General features: G+C 45.5%; 1 protein-coding gene across 1 annotated transcript in view; it reads right to left on the bottom strand.

The window, feature by feature from the left end:
• Tgm5 (transglutaminase 5) overlaps positions 1-20,004 on the bottom strand; it is a 35,926-nt gene that overhangs the window by 3,266 nt on the left and 12,656 nt on the right. The window contains exons 5-9 of the mRNA NM_001402279.1: positions 18,131-18,259; positions 17,401-17,578; positions 3,178-3,316; positions 2,373-2,476; positions 2,050-2,289 (exon numbers count right to left, since the gene is read on the bottom strand). Coding sequence (NP_001389208.1) covers positions 2,050-2,289; positions 2,373-2,476; positions 3,178-3,316; positions 17,401-17,578; positions 18,131-18,259 — 790 coding nt within the window. The remainder of the gene's footprint in view (positions 1-2,049; positions 2,290-2,372; positions 2,477-3,177; positions 3,317-17,400; positions 17,579-18,130; positions 18,260-20,004) is intronic.

A 20,004-nucleotide genomic window follows, 5' to 3' on the forward strand; every position in this document is an offset into this window, starting at 1 on the left:
CAGATGCCCCAGGTGGCATCTCAAGTCTCCAGAGGTGAAGACCCTAAATGTAGCCTATGGGGACCCTAACATGCCCAGCAGAGCCTATGCCTTTCCCCACAGCCAGTAGCCAATGGATGTGCTCCTGGATACACTTCCTTCAACCTGAGTTATATCTACTCCCCCTCCCCCATGAGGGATTGGGTCAAGGATATGTAAAATCCCTGCCTATCCAGAGCCAGTGGAATCCCTGGTCAACAGCCCCAACAGCCTTTCCACTCCTGCAGCTGGGGCCAAGGCCACAAAAATAGCTGCTACTGCCTATTACAACCCAGGCAACCTACATAATGTCTACATGTGCATGAGCAGACTCCACCACCATCCTATCCCTCTCAGAAGACAAGAAGACCCAGTAGACCTTGTCCACTTCCCTGCCTCTTACCCCCATTATCTTTCTGTGGGCCTCTGTAGGACTGCACCTAGGACTCGGGGAGGCCAGGGAGGTCCCTTAAGGACAATCTCCGGGTTCCTGGACTCTGAAAGGAACCTCCCAGCTTCCCAAGTTAGCTCAGCCCATGGTGCTGAGTTCTTCCCACAGAGGCCACTCCTCCCTGATCCCAGTCTCTCGGTCTGGTGGATTTGTACTCTACCTCATGGACTCATGGGACTAGTCATGTGTCTCTCCCAAGGGCCTGCCAGGCCATACTCTATTCCTTCCCCTGCTGTGTGTGGCCTTGGAAGGCCACTATCTCACACAGGCTCTGGGCTCAGTCACACTTTCCCATCTACCCTTGTCCTTTCTTGTTCCTTCCTTGCCCTCCAGTTTTGGGAGTTGTACTCTGAGATTCCAGGGGTTGGTGGTGTCAGAAGCAGAGCCACTGTGGTTGGGAGTCCTGCTAATTTCTAGAAATTAGTTCCCCCTTTCCTCTCCTCTCTCATTTACAGGGAGCTTCTCCTGGGGAACAATAGAATGCTTATCTGTCCCCTCAGGTCCTAGGGTCTGGGAATGATGGCCCCAATGGTATGTGTGTGATCTGTAACCTGCCACCTGGCCCACCTCTTATGCTTCATGGCCCCTAGATGACTCATCAAGGTTCACTGGTGTTTGCTCCTGTACTAGGTTCAAAACGAGGAGATGGTTATTAAATAGAATTCTCTATTCATTTGATAAAAATCCAGCTAATATATTCGTGTAAAATGAGCCCTGTTTATACTTTGCTACAATTGTGAAATAGTAAAAATGAAGTAAGTGACCAAAAATGTCCACATAACCCAAAGTGATCTATATAGATAGTTAATATATTACCTATCAAAATAGAATGAATTTTTTCACTGAACTAGAGGGAAAAAAATTGACATGAACCACAATGTACCGGGAATAGGTAAAGCCATCTTGAATAAAACTACCAAGTAGTAGGTATTACACTGCCTGGCTTCAAAATACATACAAGGTCGTATCAATGGCTCAGCAGTTAAGACCCTGATTCTGATCCTCGTGGCTGGATATCTCTGCTTGACTTCTTAGATGTTAATCTAGCAGGTAGCTGTCCCAGGGGTGCATTTACACTTGACCAACATGGTCTCTCCTTTGGCCTTGCTGGCTTGGATAAGAACCCCCTGGCAGAATTTTCACCTCAGCATCACCCTCTGGCCCTGCTGGCCCACGAGTGTGAACACCGGTTAATCCTATGTAAGTGTGAGTTCTGGCTGGTGATCTGGCCTGTCTCCTGAGAACTCAAGCAAATACAATGAATTAGATGACAGGTTAAATAACAGAAATCAACCGATAGAAGGAAGTTTACTAAGTTGACTGCCATCTTCAGTTGGAGGCTGGATTTTGAGGGAAGCTGGGGCAACCTCATATGTGCTCTGTTGGCAGGATGCCTGTAAATAACTATCCAGTAGGTATGACATATTGGAGGGAGGTCTCTGGCCTGTAAGACATGAGGTAATGGTGAACTGGAGAAGTGAGATCATGGACCTGTGTCTTTCTTTGTCTGTACCCTCTGACTGCCCAGCTTATGACAGGGATGGTATCCTTGAGCTCTCAAGAAAGCTGCTTGACTGTACCTTCTTCATACTTGTAGTTCTCAGTGACATCATCACGCTCATCACTCTGGATGCTCTTGGTGCTGATAAAATTCCCAACAGTGGCTGTGTCCTGGTGAAGTTTCTGCTCCTTCCCTCCATAGACTAGCCAGGACATGCAGTCAGCATTCACCATAGAAAATGCAAAGCGTGTATCATAGTTCAGATCGACTTCTCCCTCTTTGATGGCTTTGACAGAAGCAGGGCCACAGCAGTAGAGACCTGAAGGGGAATGGGGAGGAAAGCTTTGGTGGGTAGTATGTAGTGTGCCACGCAGGGGCTTGGGCAGGTTGTGGGAGCCTCACCATTGCTGGTTTCCTGGGGTGTAGCATCAAGCACTTGCCAGCCTCCATATCCAGGAGGGAGGTCCTTGCGCGCCATCCAGCATTCATTCCACACATGGAAATTCCTGAGGAAGAAGCCAGGAGAGTCAGTGTTAACACAAAGAAGGAACAGGCTACCCTGCTTGTTTCCTTTCTAGACCAAGGATAAGCAAATGAACTGACCACAGAAAGAGAGTCACAGGGCTTAAGCATTGGGAGTGACAGACCTTCCTCCTGTGAGACTCTTTGCCTGGGGGAAAAAGCATCCCTCCTGACTACATGAACTAAGTGTAGACTTCTAGTTGACTAAATACTCTTTTAGGCTCTTTCAAAGGAGGCCTCATGGCCCCTTTCCTCACTCTCTGTCTCACTGTCTCTCTCTCTCCCTCTCTGTCTGTCTCTGTATGTGTGTGCCTGCGAGTGTGTGTGTGTGTGTCTGTCTCTGTGTGTGTGTGTGTGTGTGTGTGTGTGTGTGTGTGTGTCCATAGAGGTAGTCTCAGTCTTTGCCATATCTACAAGTGAGACATCAGGCCTCTGTGATCAAACCCTTAGACTATTAGAAGAAGGAGGTGACAAAGAGGGACCTCAACTCCAGTCCAGCAGCTTTGATGATGTGAGGATTCTAAAACCATAGCTGTTTTCTGTTTTGTTCTTAGCCTCAGGATAGGAAGCAGGAGGATGGGGCAAGAGGCAGAGGCTTTGAGTGCAGTCCTGTCCTACTTCCTGCTTGTGGTGGTTTTGGCTGAGATCGGTGGTCCAATAAATAGATTGAGAGGTTGTTTCTCACCAGACAGTATCCTTCTTCATATTCTCCAAAATTCTGCCTGTGTTGTCATAATACTCATCAATGATCAGGTTACCATCGGTGTCATGACCAGAGTCAAAGTTGGTGATCACGCGGGTGGGAATCCCCAGGCACCTCATCACTGCGGAAGGACAGAGAGACCACCAGTGTTCTGTCAATCCTGAGACTGTACAGAGGGCTTCCTGGATCTAGTGAAAGCATCCATTTGCTATCTTCAGGACCACACAGGCAGTGTTTGGGCTGAAGGCAATTCCATATCTTTTCCCATTTCCTGAGCTCAAAGGAAGACTATTGTAAAGGTTAGGTTGCTGACTGATCTGACGAGCTTCTGGAGCCAAGAGAGAGTCTCTGGCAAATTGTCACATCTGCTGTTTATGTCAGCAGGGTGGAGTAGGCACATCTCTCTGTTGGCAAGACTCGGAGACCTGACTCAGCCTCATCCTGTCCTGGCCTCAAGTCTCCCATTTTCAGACAAACAAGCTGGGATTCTGCTTCTTCTTGTCATTAGAATTACTGCTGAGACCATTGGATTGTCAGACAAGGGCTCCTGTGGCTTAGAGTTCCCTTCTGTTCTTGTACTATGTTAGAAAGCACTCTAGAAAAGCAGGAAAAAGAGGATGTCTGTGTAATGGGCTTAGAAAAATGAGTGTGTATCTGATACACAATGTTCCTGGAAAGAGGTAGAATGTCGTCCTTATTCCCAGGGGCTGCCCGTTTCCTTGGCTACCTAACTTCTTTTAGCCTTTTCTGCTGCAAGCCCATTCTGCGTTCTTTCAGTGAACTCTTGTCCCTGCTCAGCACTAATTACTCTAAGGATGCCTGTCCCCTGGTGCCCAGCAGTGTTGACCTGCCCAGCTCAGGAGAAATAGTAATTGCTAGTATCCAGCACCAAGGCTACATGCTGCCTGATTCACCCTCACTATCTTCAAGAGAACTCTGGGAAGTACCTGCTATAATCATTTCCATCCTGGTGACAGAGGCTTAGAACAATGAGCTACCTTGAACAGAGTCATACAACTAGTAAGACACGGGGCTCTCATTCAAGTTGTGGCTCGTCTCTAAGCCCACCCATCAGTGCCATACTCATGGTTCAAGGAATCAAGGGTCCTACACATCCCATACATCTTCTCATGTTCTTTTATATTTGCTGTATTTCTATATTATGTTTCTAGTGTGGCTTATTTTTTGAAACTTAGTGGGCTTCCAGTATTTTTCCTATAGTAAATAATGGTGATGGATATCTTTGTAGATCAATCCCTTCTTATTCCTTGAGACAAATTCCAGGAGGCAAAATGACTAAGTAAAAAACGGATATTTGTAAAGTTTGGATATTTCATTTTTAAATAGATTTTAGTTTAGGCCTTTTCCCCCCTTTTAGACAGCATCTTATTATATAACCTGGGCTAACCTTGACTTTACAGCTATGTTCCTCCAAACCCAACAGAACCTTCCTCATTATATTTTGTGGTGCTGACGACTGAACTCAGGGTCTTGCAAATGCTAGGCAACTACTTTATGACTGAGTTCAGGCTGCTTCTTCTGTTTTCAGTACTGAGACAGTGTCATATTAAGTTTCTCAAGTTGACCTTGAACTCACTCGGTAGCCCTGGCAAGTCTTGAACCTGTGGTCATCCTAGCTCTGCCTCTGAAATAGCTGAGATGACAGGTCTGAGTCAGCAGTCTTGGCAAGGCTCTGTTTTAGCAGTCTGACATAGATCTCTATAGGTTAGGAAAGAGGTCACACCTGGATGTGACTTGGTTTGGGGTGGAGAGAAGCCCAAAAGGAAATTTTGAATTCTCCCTTGAGTGACAGATCTGAACACAGCCAAAGAACAAAACAAAACAAATAAACTAGGGCAAGCAGTGGGCAACCCTGATAGGTGGGTAGAAGGACACCCTCAGAGAAGAGGTGGTAGAAGAAAAGCTGCCACTGAAGAAACGAAAGATTGAAGTGTGGCAAGAGTGGAGCACTGTGTGAGCACACATATGCTAAAGGTGTGCCAGGAAGGCAGCCGCTACTCGTGCCAGCAAGAGAGCACGCCAAGGCAGGGCAGCTGGCAGACAGCACAAAGCAGCCTCTTTCCTTTTCTGTTCTCTTTCCAGTCATGGCTACTCAATATCAGTGGTGACATCAACTCTTGGTGGCTGTGGTCTGATGGACCCTTTCCCACCCTAACACATGGTTGCTAATGATTTGTTTAAGAGTCTGCCTTCCTAAGGGCAAAGATTATGTTACTCATCTTTACCATTGCACAGCCAGCAACAATACAGGGCAAGGCCTATTGTGCAAGTGCTTGCTGTATAGATGATGGGTGGATGGATGGGTGGATGGATGGGTGGATGGATGGGTGGATGGGTGGGTGGGAGTTGGTGGGTGGATGGATGGGTAGATGGATGGATGGATGGATGGATGGATGGATGGATGGGTGGATGGGTGGATGGGTGGGTGGGTGGGGGTTGGTGGGTGGATGGGTGGATGGATGGTGCCAACTCTAATGATTTCTGACGTGAACACACACTGCCATGGTGGCCATGTGCTATACTGGGCACAGTGAAGGATTTACACTGATACATTCTTGCATGAAAGTACCATGGCCTGTGAAAGGACTGAGAAGGGATGGGGCAAGTTATCACAGAGAGACAGAATGAAACTACAGAAGGGCAATAATAGTTTTTCTCCCTTTTCCTCCTTTTCCTCTGAGTAAAATACCAAATGTTTGTAGAGGCTTACCATACATGCTGTTATCAATTTAGAAAGTGTTTCACACTTTCAGATTGGATATTTTATTGCTTATAGAATTTAGTTTAGACTCCTTATGGTTGCCTTGAATTTACAGGTATGTGTCACCAAGTCCAATCTTTACTCTTTGTGGTGCTGGAGACAAACCCAGAACTGTTCTCCTCATCTTCTTCCTTCACTCCTCCTCCTCCTTTTCTTGTTGTAGTGCTAGGAATTGATCTCTGGGCTTCATACACATTAGACACGTGCTCTATCACTGAGCTGCAGCCCTGGGCCTTCTTTTATGGGTCCAAGTCCTGGCCTGCCTTTCCTCTCCTTGTCATGAGACCTCACCTCCCTAAGCTTAAGGTATGTCATCTTTAAAGCTGAGGAAAGCAGAGGACCCTAGAGAGGATTAAGTGAGAAAATGTTTGTACCGTGCTTGCCTCATGGACAATGCCTACAGAAATGATGGCTTCCTTGGTTAGACAGGCATATTGGAAAGGCTAAAGGACAGTTCAACTATAGACAAGTCTAGTAATACTGAGGTCTCCAAATAGGCACAAGGTTTAAACCAGGAGTCCTGGGCAAGGACTTTTCTTCTTCCTGTGGAGCTAGGGATCAAATCCAGGGTTTCACCCATGCTAGGCAAATGTTCTACCACTAAGCTACAGCCCTGCCTCCTTACTTTATTATTTTTGTTGAGATAGAGAAGTTGGTTTTGAGCCAGAATCACTCTACAGTCCAGGCTAACCTTACTCCTTCAGCTATCCTCCTGCCTCAGCCTCCTGAGTGCTGGGATTATAGATGTAAGCCACCATGCTAACAAGAAGAGTTGCTGATATAGAACATGAACCACAAGATGACAGGCCTGAAGCGTGGAGAGGTGAATCACGAGGAGCAAGGCCAGGACTTGGGCTCGTGTTTTCCTAATCCCTTCCTTGCTCTAACTACAAGCTCCACCCTTGCCACATCACAGGGCACCCCAGCCACCTGTGATCTCAATACACCTTCCTCTTTGAAGTTTCTCTGACTGCTCTGGGTCACATTAGCCTCTACGTGCGCCGTCAACAGAATTCCAGTCGCCCACACATTGTAGCACTAGATTAAGCTCTCTGTAATTTACCATCTCTATCTTATCTCCTGGGTCGGATTACAAATAACCTCAAAGCAAGGCTTCCATCAGATACTTTGCCCATGTTTCTTCAATGCCGTGAACAAACCCCAAGCTCATTCTCTTTCTGTGAAATTGATTGCCTTCAGCATGTGAACCAGGTTGCCGCCAGACTATCAGTTCTGGTGACTCATGGTCTGACATGACATTCAGGAGACTCTTTCAGTGACAAAACTGTGGGACCTGAATCTCTTATGAGAGAGCCACGTAGGCATTTATTCATGTGCGCGCACACACACACACACACGCCTCCATACTCGGCAATGGTAATTGGGCAAAAGTGGATAGGGTTTCAGTTAGGAAGGGGCTTCGGAATTCCTGAAGTATATTCCAGCTCACTTCATGCACTACTGAGAGCTACAGGGTGTATCGTCTTGTGCTTCATGTTCCGTATCAGCAACTCTTCTTGCCAACACGGTGGCTTATATCTATAATCCCAGCACTCAGGAGGCTGAGGCAGGAGGATAGCATGAGCAGTAAGGTCAGCTTCTATGCAGCATAGACGTGATTACATTTACATGTGATGACCTCTGTCACCTTTTGTCACCTTTTCTTTTCTGTCTGGATGCGCTTGCTTTCCCAATGGTAAAGATACTACTCCCAACCTCTCCCTCACATTGTCTACAGCCTTTTATAACCAGGGTGATCATATAGCTTTGGCCTTGTAGATAACACCGTCAGGAGGTCTCCATTTAACTAATCTCATTCACTGACAGTGGTAATAGAAGGAATTCATATTTGTTTCCTTACCTACTCTGGATTTTTTTTCTTTTCCTTTTTTCGGAGCTGGAAACTGAACCCAGGGCCTTGTGTTTGCTAGGCAAGCGCTCTACCACTTAGCTAAATCCCCAACCCCCCTACTCTGGATGTTTAAGTAGTTTTTTTGTTACTGTCGTTTCCTTTGGGTGTTTTGATTGCTTGCCTCATTGCTTGCTTTGTTGCCATAAAATCTGTTACCTGACTGGCTTCTACATATTGGGCTTAAGTAATCCTCCTGTGTTCATCTCTTAAGTAACTGAAACTGCAGTGTGCTTAGCTCTGCATGCTATCTATTAATCGTAAAGGCATGTAATCTGTAATCCGGTTTTTGTTACTACTTCAGCCTTCTAACCTTGCAGGGTAGCCACACCCTACCAGATGACTATTTTTGTCTTGTTTACTTATTTGTGGTGTGTGTGTGTGTGTGTGTGTGTGTGTGTGTGTGTGTGTGTGTATTATGTGTTTATATGCATGTAGGTCTGTGTGTACGTTTGCATGCTTTACACATGACTGGAGTCTAGAAAGGGTGTTGGGTGTCTTCTATCACTCTCTGCTTATTTTTTGAGGCAGGGTCTCTCCCTGAGCCTGGGGATCATATTTCTCATCTAGGAAGCCCCAGTGACCCTTCGTTGGCAATTTTTGCTCAGATCAGGAGTTATAGGAGTGTATGGGGCACATCCAGCTTCTAATGTGGGCACTGGGAGCCACACTCTGACCCTCAGGGCTGCACAGTAAGTACTGTTAACTGCCGCACCATTTCACCATCTTCTCAAATTATTTTTTTCAAATTTAAGAATTCAATTAGAATTTTTATGTGTTTCCTTATTTGCCTGCATATATGTATGTGTATCACATCTGTGTCTGGTCCCAAAGGAGGCCAGAATAATACTCTGGATTCCCTGGAACTGGAGTTAGAAATGATTATGATCCAACATTCAGGGCTGAGAATCAAACTCTGTGAGAGCATCAAATGCTCTTAAACCCTGAGCCATCTCTCCAGCCCCCCAAATTATTTTTTGATAGGAAGATGGGCTACTTCAGACTAAATCATGGCCATTGTGCTCCCTCAAGAAATACGGGTGAACACTATTTCTGGGGAAACCAAACATGAACTGTAGGGCATCACCTTCTAAGAGGCTGAGAATAAAGTATGGGACCCACACAACATGGATTATTAGACAGAACGGCAGCCCATGTGATAGAATGATGTTGAGCAGTAAAAGAGACACCTTCATGGTGTGTACCCTCATGTCTGTTCCCTCTGTCCATACAGAAGTCAGTCATCTGGATCAATACAGAGAAGAGAAACAGCTCCTGTGTGTGTGGAAAATCAAAAGCCTGCAAAGGAGCTACCTCTTCTCCATGCAGCTGTAGCTCAGTAGAATGTCAACTTAGCACTTACTAGATTTGATGACCAGCACCAGAAAAGGAGCAGCCCTGAGCCAAAAATGTTTAATTTGACACTTAACTTCTGATGACAAAGCAGAGTATAGAGGCACAAGATGACCGACAGTATGGTGAAGCCCTCAGGTGAATACAAAAGTAGGGTAGTGCAGGATAATGTCTTAGGGCTTTCAACATATTCAGAAACAAACCTATCCTAGATTAAATGAGACAGAAAAGACACAATGACCAGGCCTAATGTATAGTTTCATATTACATGCTGGTCAGTGCAAATAAATTGTACAGAAAAAGTTGTAATCCTAATCCTGCCACCTTGTACCTACAAAAGGAAAACCACCAGGGCCAGGTACCAAGGTCAGCACCAGCACTGTTGAGTGACATGGTCCCTTGGTGGATGTCATGGCAACGGTGCTCTACCTTTTTGGTCTTCCTTCCCTGAAGGCAATCACTTAACTCGATCATGAGAAAAACATTAGACATTCCAACTGAGGCACATCCTCCAAGCAGCTTCCAGGGTGTAAGACAGGGAGGAAGGACCCAAGGAGCCCCTGGGAGTTCGAAGGATGAGCTCACAGTTCAGGGAAGCAAAGGTGGCTAGAGCTTGTGGGGAGCGTAGGACAGGAGACCGATCTGAAGAAAGTTCTCTCAATCTCTGCAGAAGAGGCCCTTCAGTGTGGGAACAAAGGTCTAAAAAGCCAGGCGAAGTGATAGAACGGAGGCTTCATTCTACATGGGTCATTTAGGGGCATGAAGAGTCATAACCTACTAACACAAACTAGAACAGGTATAAAGACTGTTCTAGAACCATTAAAACAAAACTAAAAGGAAGGCTCCGGAGACTCAAATTGATATGCATACCACAGCAGAAGTCTTTAACACACAAAAAAAACCAACATTCAGCTCAGCAATTGTGTCAGAAGTCACCTAAGAAAGGCTATGGCAAGCAAGTGAGTTTTCTGAGATGGCCCACCATTTTTCATGGCTGCCTGAGGTGCGCTCTGAGATGCAGGATCCTCAGAGACTTTATCCCTGGATTGCTTCTCACTGCATTTCCTGCCACTACTACTACATAGTCTAGGGATTCCTGGGCATTAGCCCACTCCATTGGGCAGATTTCCTGCAGAATCAATATAAAGTTGTACTCTCCTGTAGTAATGCTGTGTAGACAAATTGATGATTTCATAATTCTTAGTAATGATTTTATAGAACTCCTAAATTGGTACAAGTAACCTCAAGTTCCATGTAGAACAAAAGCTGCAAATAGAGCTCTGCAAACCTTCATGTGTCATAGGCTAATTGCACTAGGAAAAGAAAGCAGGCTTGAACCAAATTTATGAGCAAGGAAAAAATCCCTCTAGGTTAAGAATGAGGCCAGTATCTAGTAACCAAAGTTCATAAACTGGGAGTGGGCAATTTATTGAAATGCTTTGTGGGTAGGGACTCAACAAGAGTGAGTTATTAGACAAAAGGAAAAAAGTAACTGATGGTTTTTAAAAGAGAGGCTGGAGGCAGACCAGCTATGGCAATGTGACCAATTAGAAGCCTAAATACTTCAAGAAATAGAGGAAGAACACAAGGTGGGGAAGATTTATAGGGAGGATATGGAATTGAAGTTTGGGAGATGGCTGGAGAGATCTTTAACAAGACCTAGCCAAATCACTGGAGCCCAAGATGCAAAGATTAGGACAGTATCCCAATTATGACTGCTAATGCTTGTGTAAAGCAATGTGCCAGACAGCTTTCCAAATCAGTGTCATGTGTTAACCAGCAACACTGTGAGGGAACATTCCATACCATTTCCATGCTCATAAATCAATGGAAAATAACGGTAGGTAAGAGTGCCAGCCAGGGTATTGTGCAAGGCTAGACTGCAATCAAAGAAAGATCAGGGGAAAATAAAGCATCGAGCTATGGATGTTTCCTCTTGGAGACTCAGAACTCAGTAAGAAGAATGAGAACAGGGGTTGTTTTGAAATTGGCTCTTGATATGAACTTTCATGAATGAATGCTATTTAGATGAATTATTGATTTTATAGAATTCCTGATTTGATTCAAATAATTTTAGGAAGAAAATTTTAAGAGATGGTTTTACTTGTTTTGCCAGAAAGGTATAATAAGGTTAGAATCAAGAATAAAATATGCCCACTCCTCATAGAATAGTAAGTAAAGGTTTTATAATAAGGAATACAATGAGTTTTCACAATTACACTAAAAAAAGAAATAGGCTTAGGACAAATTTGTGATTAAGGAAAAACATTCATTCTAGGTCAGATTCAAGGATGAAGCCACAGGCGTGCACTATGATAGTGCAAGGCCATGTGAAACTGTGGTGTTGAACTTATAATGAGCTTATAGAATGAAACACCACTTTGAACTCAATATCCACATATGTTCTGTGATTCCCCCTTTGTGTAACATTTTACCTATGAGATAATTTTCTAAGAACTTTTGTCTAAGGTCTAAGAAGGCCAGAGAGAAGAAATAAAAAGTGTGGTATATCTGGGGCTCTGGCCCATCCACCCACCAAATGTATGTATGTGGCTTGGGGGGCTTTGTGTCCCACCCACAAAATGTATGTGTGTCTGTGTGTCTATACATATGTATGTAGGTATATGTGTATTTATGTAAGTATGCATGAACACTTGTGGAGTTGATGACATAGGTGATTAGGCCCAACCAGGGAGTGTGTGTGTGTGTGTGTGTGTGTGTGTGTGTGTGTGTGTGTGTGTGAGAGAGAGAGAGAGAGAGAGAGAGAGGTGTATCTGTGCATATTGCCTGTGTAAAAACTTTAATTCTTTTCCTTTCTTTTCTCTCTGGTTCATGAAGAGTTAATGAATTCAAGTCTTTTGCCTGGCCAGTAAGAGGTCCTTGAGTGAGAAAGACTTCCCACTTATTAGAGCACAAATAGTGAGAGAATTACAGAGTAAAGCGCCAGTGCTAATTAAAGTATAAATAATATTATGACAGGGAATCATCAGTCTTTAGCCTTCTTTGATGCTGTATCCTGCCCAGTACCATTCCCTAAAGCCCCAGGAAGGCCCCCAGTATGAAATGAAAATGAGGTACTTTGTAGAGATCACTACACAGTTAAGTTAGGATGTATTTTAAAAAAGCAGAGATCTGGGAGGGGTTCAAATGCTTAAAATAGAAGACCCTACTGCAAGTATTTTCAAGGTAGAATCCAGTCAGCGAAAAATATAAGTGTAGTTGCTATGGTTAGAGAAAGGAGGTCCCAGTCCCCAGCCCATATCTCTCACATTGGTTCCTGCCTGGTGTTCTCACTGTGCACCCAAGGCTGAGAGCTTCATTCTATATAGGAAAGGATAAACCCTACACACCAGTTATCTCTTAGTGTCCCGTGTCCCACCTCCCCACCCCCACCCCCTGGCCACTGCTGTTCCACTTACCCCAAGCTCATATTGGAATAGAAAAAAAGCAGGGCAGGCCTATTTCTGGGATGCCTGGATTCTCCTCAAGCAACTTTCTTAACTCACATCCTACAGTTCACCTTTGTCAAGTGTACTGTTCGTTAGTTTGTGCTACTTGGACAAATTGTGCAACAATTCAAATGGTTTAATTCTAGGACATTTTTATCATCACTTCGGAAAGAGAGCCTGCTGAAACTAGGCATCGTGGTGGCATGAATGTAAGCCCAATACTTGGAAGGCTGAGGAAGGAGGAGGAGGAAGAGGAGGAGGAGGAGGAAGAGGAGGAGGAGGAGGAGGAGGAGGAGAAGGAGGAGGAGGAGAAGGAGGAGGAGGAGAAGAAGGAGGAAGAGGAGGAGGAGGAGGAGAAGGAGGAAGAGGAGGAGGAGGAGGGTGAGGAATCCCTGAGCTACAGAATTAGTCTCAAAAGCACCAATAACAGCATAAACCAAAACACGTCTACCCACTAGCAGACATTCCTGCTTTCTCTATGGTCCTCAGTCCGCAACCATGGATGAATGCCCCTTGTCTGCCCCTACCTGTTCTAGGTATGTCCTGTGCATGGAGCCACATGACCCCCTGGTTCCTGGGGGGGCGAGGGGCATTTTGAAACAGCAGAACTCTACTGTCTCTGGTCCCTCTGGTCCCCTACTATAGTATAAGGCATCCAGGCTTCTTCTCAGACCCCAGTCAAGGGCTCTAGTCTTCTCTAGAATAGAAGCCATAGAAAAGGAAGAGCCCAGTGCTCTAGAGCTCTCTGGAGGCTGGCTCCGAGCCCAGAAGGGAGGGACAGGAATTTCTGTCCACCTACAAATGGATGCCAAAGAAAACTCCTTGCAGGAAAAAAAAAAACTATAAACACCTTTGTTGAACACAAAGCCTCCTTTTGTGATTTTCCTACAGGCAATTAAAGTCATTATCTTTGATAAGCAGGAGCAGTAGGCTGGAGGGCTGGAGAGAGGAGAGTACACTCTTTTTGGTTGTACTGTCCATTACGTTGGGGTTTCAAACATGCTAAACTAAGATTCTGTCAAGGAGCTACACCCCCAGCTTAAGAATGTATTTTTTGGGTCTTCCATGGTGGAACACAGCTTTAATCCCAGCACTTGAGAGGCAGAGACAAGCACATCTCCTTGAGTTTGAGGCCAGCTTGGTGTACATAACAAGTTCCAGGATAGCCTGAGCTACATAGAGACACTCTGTCTCAAGCAAAACCAAAGAATGTATTTCTGACAATTTAAAGGTCACCTGTTCACAGCTTCATCTGTGAGACAGCTGTAATGATATCTATTTCACAGGTGGTGGGGAGGATCAGAATCAATGAAAGGGTCCGGCTGAGAGGGAAGAACAGCAGGCAGAGACAAATGGCAGCTGCTGGCCAGTACATCCTGTAAGTTCGACCATGGCCTACAGTGACAGCAGACTGGCAGGGGAGACTAGCTTTTCCACCAATTTGATCGGGTAGATGCAGAAGAAAGAACTGTAAAGTCGTCTGGGGGGATCAACCCAGACACCCTTAGCTAATACTGAACACTCACTCTAGCAAGGCATTGTCAGCGTGTGAACCCACACAATCCTCTTTCTTGGCAGATAAAGAAATTGTCACTTTGGGGCAAATGGACAGAGTTGGAAATAAAGTAGCCTCAGAAAGATAAATATTGTATGGTTTCTCTTCGCTTCATCTTAGACGTGGAGCTTAACACACACACACACACACACACACACACATACACACACACACCACACATACACACACATACACACACACATACCACACACACATACACACACACATACACACGCACGCGCGCACACACACACACACACACACACACATACACACACACATACACACACACACACCATAGGAAAATAGAAGTGGGACCATTGGGGAAGGGGAAGGGGATGGCAGGAAAACCAGGAGAGGTGAGGAGAGCAAATAGGGCTAAGTACATGACATATATTGTACATCAAATAAATATGCCAATAAAAATTAAAATGAATATAATAAACAGCAGCAATCAGTGGAAAGACTGGATGCAATGTTGGGCCTCTCGCGTGATAATTTGCATAATTTCTTAGAGAACGTCTTATTAACTAATTCCTAAAATAGCATAAAACACCTTCTATGGAGAATAAGCCTAAGGCCTCAGTACCATTCCTCACTGACTATCTCAGGAGGCTGAGACACAAGTGACTTACCTAAAGTTACTCAGATAGTTGACAGCAGTGTTAGTAGTATTTATACTTATGGTTCATACATATCAATTTCTGTGGTTTCAGTTACCTCCCTCCCCAGTCAGTCACAGAACAATAGTATTAAATGGAAATTGCAGAGATAAATACTTCTTGGCTTTTAAACCCTGCACTGTTTTGAGCAGCATGATGACCTCTCAGCTGTCCTACCAACCACATGAGTCACCTCTCTGTCCAGAGAGACCATGCTGTATACACGACCTGCCTGTTAGTCACTGTCTGGGTTAGTGCCTTCTGGGTTGTCATATCACGGCCATGTTAGTGCAGTTCTAGATTCAAGTAGCCCTCATTTTATTTAATAACTGCCCAAGGTTCAAAAGTAATAATGCTGGCGACTTTATTATAGGGTAATGTTATAACAATCCTGAGTTATTTTGTTACCAATTTCTTGCTTCGCCTAATTAATAAACTAAACTTTATCATATGTGTATATGTGTAAGAAAACACAGAGTATATATAAATAGGTTTGGGTACTAGCAGGGTTACAGGCTTCTTCAGGGGAGTCTTGGAATGTGTTTTCTATGGATAAAGGGACCGCAGAATCCCCAAGGGGTCCGCCTCTGGAGTGCACACTTCACCAATTCTCCGCTTTGCTAAGGTCTTAGCACAGCGCTTGGCACTCTGTTAAAATACCCATTATCACCATGGCAGTTATAGAACAATAATAATTGCCTAAGGTATGAGCTGGCAGCTGTGTTGGCACAATTACTTTGGCTAAAGCCTTATCTTTCACTTTGATGAGGAACCAAAGTGCCTGGGTCTTTTTCCATCGTTGTATTCAAGAATTGCTGGAACACAGCATCTAGCACAGAAGGGCTCCATTATGTGTTGCTGGGTGAATAGATTTACTTTTTGGACTAATATATTTACTGGCTTGTGACATGGTGGCCCTTTGTGGGTAAGCTGACTCCTGGAGTGGGCACATTTGATCACTGCCTAACTTTTTGTTTGCAAGGTCACTGGAAGGCTGTGATCCCCATAGACACTTTAATTGCCCTGCTGTCATTGTGTAACCTCCATACACTGTCTCCATCTCTTTCATCACCTGTTCCAGACAGCCACTCCCAAACCCAGCTCTCTCCTCTACACACAAACTCAGTCTTTCCATACTGGAAGTTTCCCCTTTTATATTACACAAGATCCATTTTGCCTTTCCAGTGTGTGTGTCTTACTCTATCTATAGCCCAGGCTGGCCTAGAACTCCTTATATAGCCCAGGCTAAACTTGAATGTACAGTGATCCTCCTGTGTCATCCTGAGTGCTGGGATTGGAATTTTGAGTCACCCTGCCCAGTTTTCTGCCCAGGCAATCTTGCATCTGCCTTCTGGGTGATTCAGATCCCCCCACGTCACCCTAAACTCCTCATCTTTTAGCATCAAGGCTGGTGAATTATTTATGTCTTATCCCTGGGCCATCAAGGCATCCATCTGAAGATCAGGATCTGCAGAGGCAGAACAGGCCAGTGCTAGCTAAGGGCTGCAGCACTGGCCTACTCTAAAGAGGCTGTCACCTTCTGCCTGTCAGCAGAGTTCTCCTCTTGGACTGAGGCCTCATGCTGCACATTCAGCAGCCTGTCTGGTCTGGCTTACATGGCTGTCACAGGCAATTTCTATGTCTAAACCTTCAATAAACACCAAGTTGCTGCAGCTCTGGCCTCCCTGCCTCCTACTGGCATCCTGTGAGTGAAAGCCTGACTTGGTCCCTCTCCCTAGCTAGCAGGAATAGTGACTAACTGAGACCAACTCAGGGACATGGGCATGCATAACAAGAGGATGAGAGTGGGCAGAATGAGGGTGGGGACCACAAGCAGGAGAGTAGCCCAGGTAAGGCAGGAGGTCTCCTCTCACCACCTCCAGCATGGGACTCATTTCCAGATGTCGCTTCCTTTAAGATTCCCTCCCTCATCTAGTTCTTCTTTGCTGTCTTGCCCCATACAAACCAACACCTTTCTAGCTTCCTTCTTCACATTTATTTTTTTAGCTTCTCTTCTGTCGATGTGATCTATAGTTCCTATCCACAAATTGATCTTCCCTTTCCCCCATCCTCTAACTCCTATCCTGAGTCAGACCCCCTAACTCCTTCCCTCTGAGCCTGTGGCAACTCCGAAGTCTTGGTCATTCTACTTGGGTGGCTTCTTTCCAGCCCTACGGGTCAGATGCTCATCTCCCTTCTGTGTCCATGTCTTCATTAAGCCAGAAATAGCTTCATTTGGTCTTTGGTCTATGGAATCATTTAGCATTTCATCTCAAGTCTCTCTTGGACCTGGACCATTCCCATTCTTATGGGACAGTTGTTGGGTTGCATTAGCTCAGAGGGCAGGGTGTAAGTCTCGAGTGATGAGATATTTCTTCGGGAAACAGTTGCCTTACAAATGTCTCCTGGTGGAAAACGTGAGACTGAGGCAACGTGGTTCTGAGGGCTCTTACACTGCTGCTCTAGCTTCCCCTGGGGCCCGTCTCACCTCCTACCTGTGCACATGACAGCAGCAAAAACCCAGCACTGCCCATAGCGCACGGGTTGGCAGCCCGTGGCATGCCACTGCTTTAGGATGGCTACACTGCCAGTCCACTCTGCGGGGTTGGCACCGTCCATATAATTCTCACTCCAGTTGCCATTGAGCACTCCGCTGTCATCATTGCTGTTTATCTAAGGAGAAGCCATGCAGAGAAGTATTAGAAACATCTACTCCCTCAGCAGGATGTGATGCAAGGGGCTGCTGTTGGGAAGGACCCCCAGCCTGAGACACAGAAGAAACCTTTGACTGCACTTTACCTGGGACTTTCTAGACCTGTGGGGGAGAGTTGAGGGTGGGAGCTAAGCTATTCTGACGTAAATGTGTATTAATTCATTATTCTACTTCAATTTTCTATAAATCAGGAGCCTGGCTCTGAGCAGTCTGAAAACACATTTGAACCAAGGAAATCTAGAAGCAACAAGATAATTTTTAAACTCAGTAACATTCAGCTTCTGTCCAAAAGCATGTAGCCTGCAGTTAGTTAGTAGGAACAACAGCCCATACCGGCTATGTCAGGTTTAGTTGCGCTAACTCATTTCCCACAATCAGCTGCCAGTCTCATTCTCAGAGGGCTCCTGTCTTTGGACTCCTCATTCTCCTGTTGTGGGTAACAGCCATGAGAAGGCAGAGGTCCCTTTACCCAGCCCCCTTCCTCCCTGGGCAGGGCACACCAGGGACCTCACCATGGCACACACAACTCTGCTGATGTAGACGGGGCTTCCCCGCAGGGCACAATCTGTGGATGGGTCAACCTGGAAGTTCAGGCTTTTCTCTAGCAGCTCCAAGCAGATGTCTATGATGTTCTCTTCAAACTGCAGGGGATGAGGAGAAAGGGGGCTGCGCATGATTGCTGTGTGTGGACAAATAAAGAAATAGACAGCCCACACCACTCAGATCCCCAGGACGGCATAGAATAAAACCCAATTGCAAGGTAGTTGTCAAACAAAACGGCCATGAACAGCCTCCCAGAAAAGTGCATGGTCTCAAAGCGATGGCAGCACAACCCACTTGGCATGTATGTCCTGCAAGCCAGACGTCTCACCGCTCATTTGACATCACTGCTACCTAGGTTCTTTCCCCTACCCTCCAGTGAATTTGCCTCATTGGAAACTCTATCTCTGCCTCTTCCCACTCCATTTCCATGCTCCCAAGACCCTTTAAGATGCTCTTACTAAAGCCATCCTCCCTTTTCTTCCCTACATACATTTTCTTCCCTACATACATACAGCTTTTCATTGAAGGGACTGGCACTCACAACTCTGGGCTTCTGGACTGATCAATCACAGGTAAGTTCTAGAACACTGCCCTCCCCCATGGGTGTGTCCCCTCTGGTCGTCAAACATGGTTATACGGTGTAGTTGAAGCCTATCTTTCCTGCCTGAGTGCTCTGTCAGTCCAAGATCTCTTTACAACACTCAGTTCCAGACCTGACATGAGCTTGGTACATAGTGTCAAATGACTTGGTCATATGTGTCAAATGACTATCAACATATGCACTTACACTGATGAAACCGTGGTCAATAAGTAGAAATAGGCTTCTATTGCCTACCTTCTTTAGGGAAACCACTTCTCTAGTTTACAATGTTTAAAAGGTCCTATAATGTAAAGAATGAAGGTCAAAGCCTCCTTGAGGTGTCCTTCAAGTCCCTTAGATCTGGCTCTGTTGTGAAGCAGTTTCCTCTGAGATTAAAACCTTAAACCTTCCACTGTAGAGCAAAGCTTGTTGTGACACAGACTGTTAAAGGGGAGGTTTAACATTCCACCTTGCAGAGAAGCTCAGAAAGTTAATAACTCAAAGGCTTCAGGAAGTCCCTGAAACTGAAGAGATTCACTAGGTCCCTCTCTCCTCAAGTCTGTAGCAGCAGTAAGGACCACTGATACACACTCTCAGACCAGCTGAGTTGCCTAGAAAAAGACAACATTTCTGCCAAACTGCCTAAAAGAGGCTCAAACCAACAAAGCTACAGGGAAGACACTCTCCAACCTGTCCAGCTGCCTTCAGGCCATGCAGTGTGCTACAGGTTTCCAGCTCTTGTGAGCTGCCACCCATGCTGAGATGGGATTTTGATGATAACTGTATTTGAGTCATTTCTGATCCTATAAGTAGCTCATCACTCATAAATGACCCCCTTAAAACTCTTTGGTTTACTGTTAGACTTTGGTGACATCTATACTTGGTCTGTCATGAGCTCCCTTGTGGAGTGAGTAGATCTTTGTTCCTATCTCCCCGGCAGTCCTATCGTACAACAGGCTCCCTTCTACCTTCCCCAGCCTCTGACCTCGACAGCCCCCACCCCTGCTGTTTTTGCTCCAGCTGGACCAAACCTCTTGGAATCTTTGCCAAGCAGAACCCTTCTGGCCTTTCTGTCCTTGCACATACCTCCCCCCTTGTCCTTTGCCTGACTAACAGCTCAGGCACAGCATCTTCTCTCCCAGGAAGCTTCCTCAGAATCTCTTGCCAAACCAGGAGGCTCCTTCCTGGTCCCCAGAACACTCTACCCCGTCTCTCAGTCTCAAATCCTACTGTGTAATAAGTGTAACTGTTTATAAATCCCTC

Source organism: Rattus norvegicus, chromosome 3 (assembly GCF_036323735.1).
Source record: "Rattus norvegicus strain BN/NHsdMcwi chromosome 3, GRCr8, whole genome shotgun sequence".
NCBI lineage: Eukaryota > Metazoa > Chordata > Mammalia > Rodentia > Muridae > Rattus > Rattus norvegicus.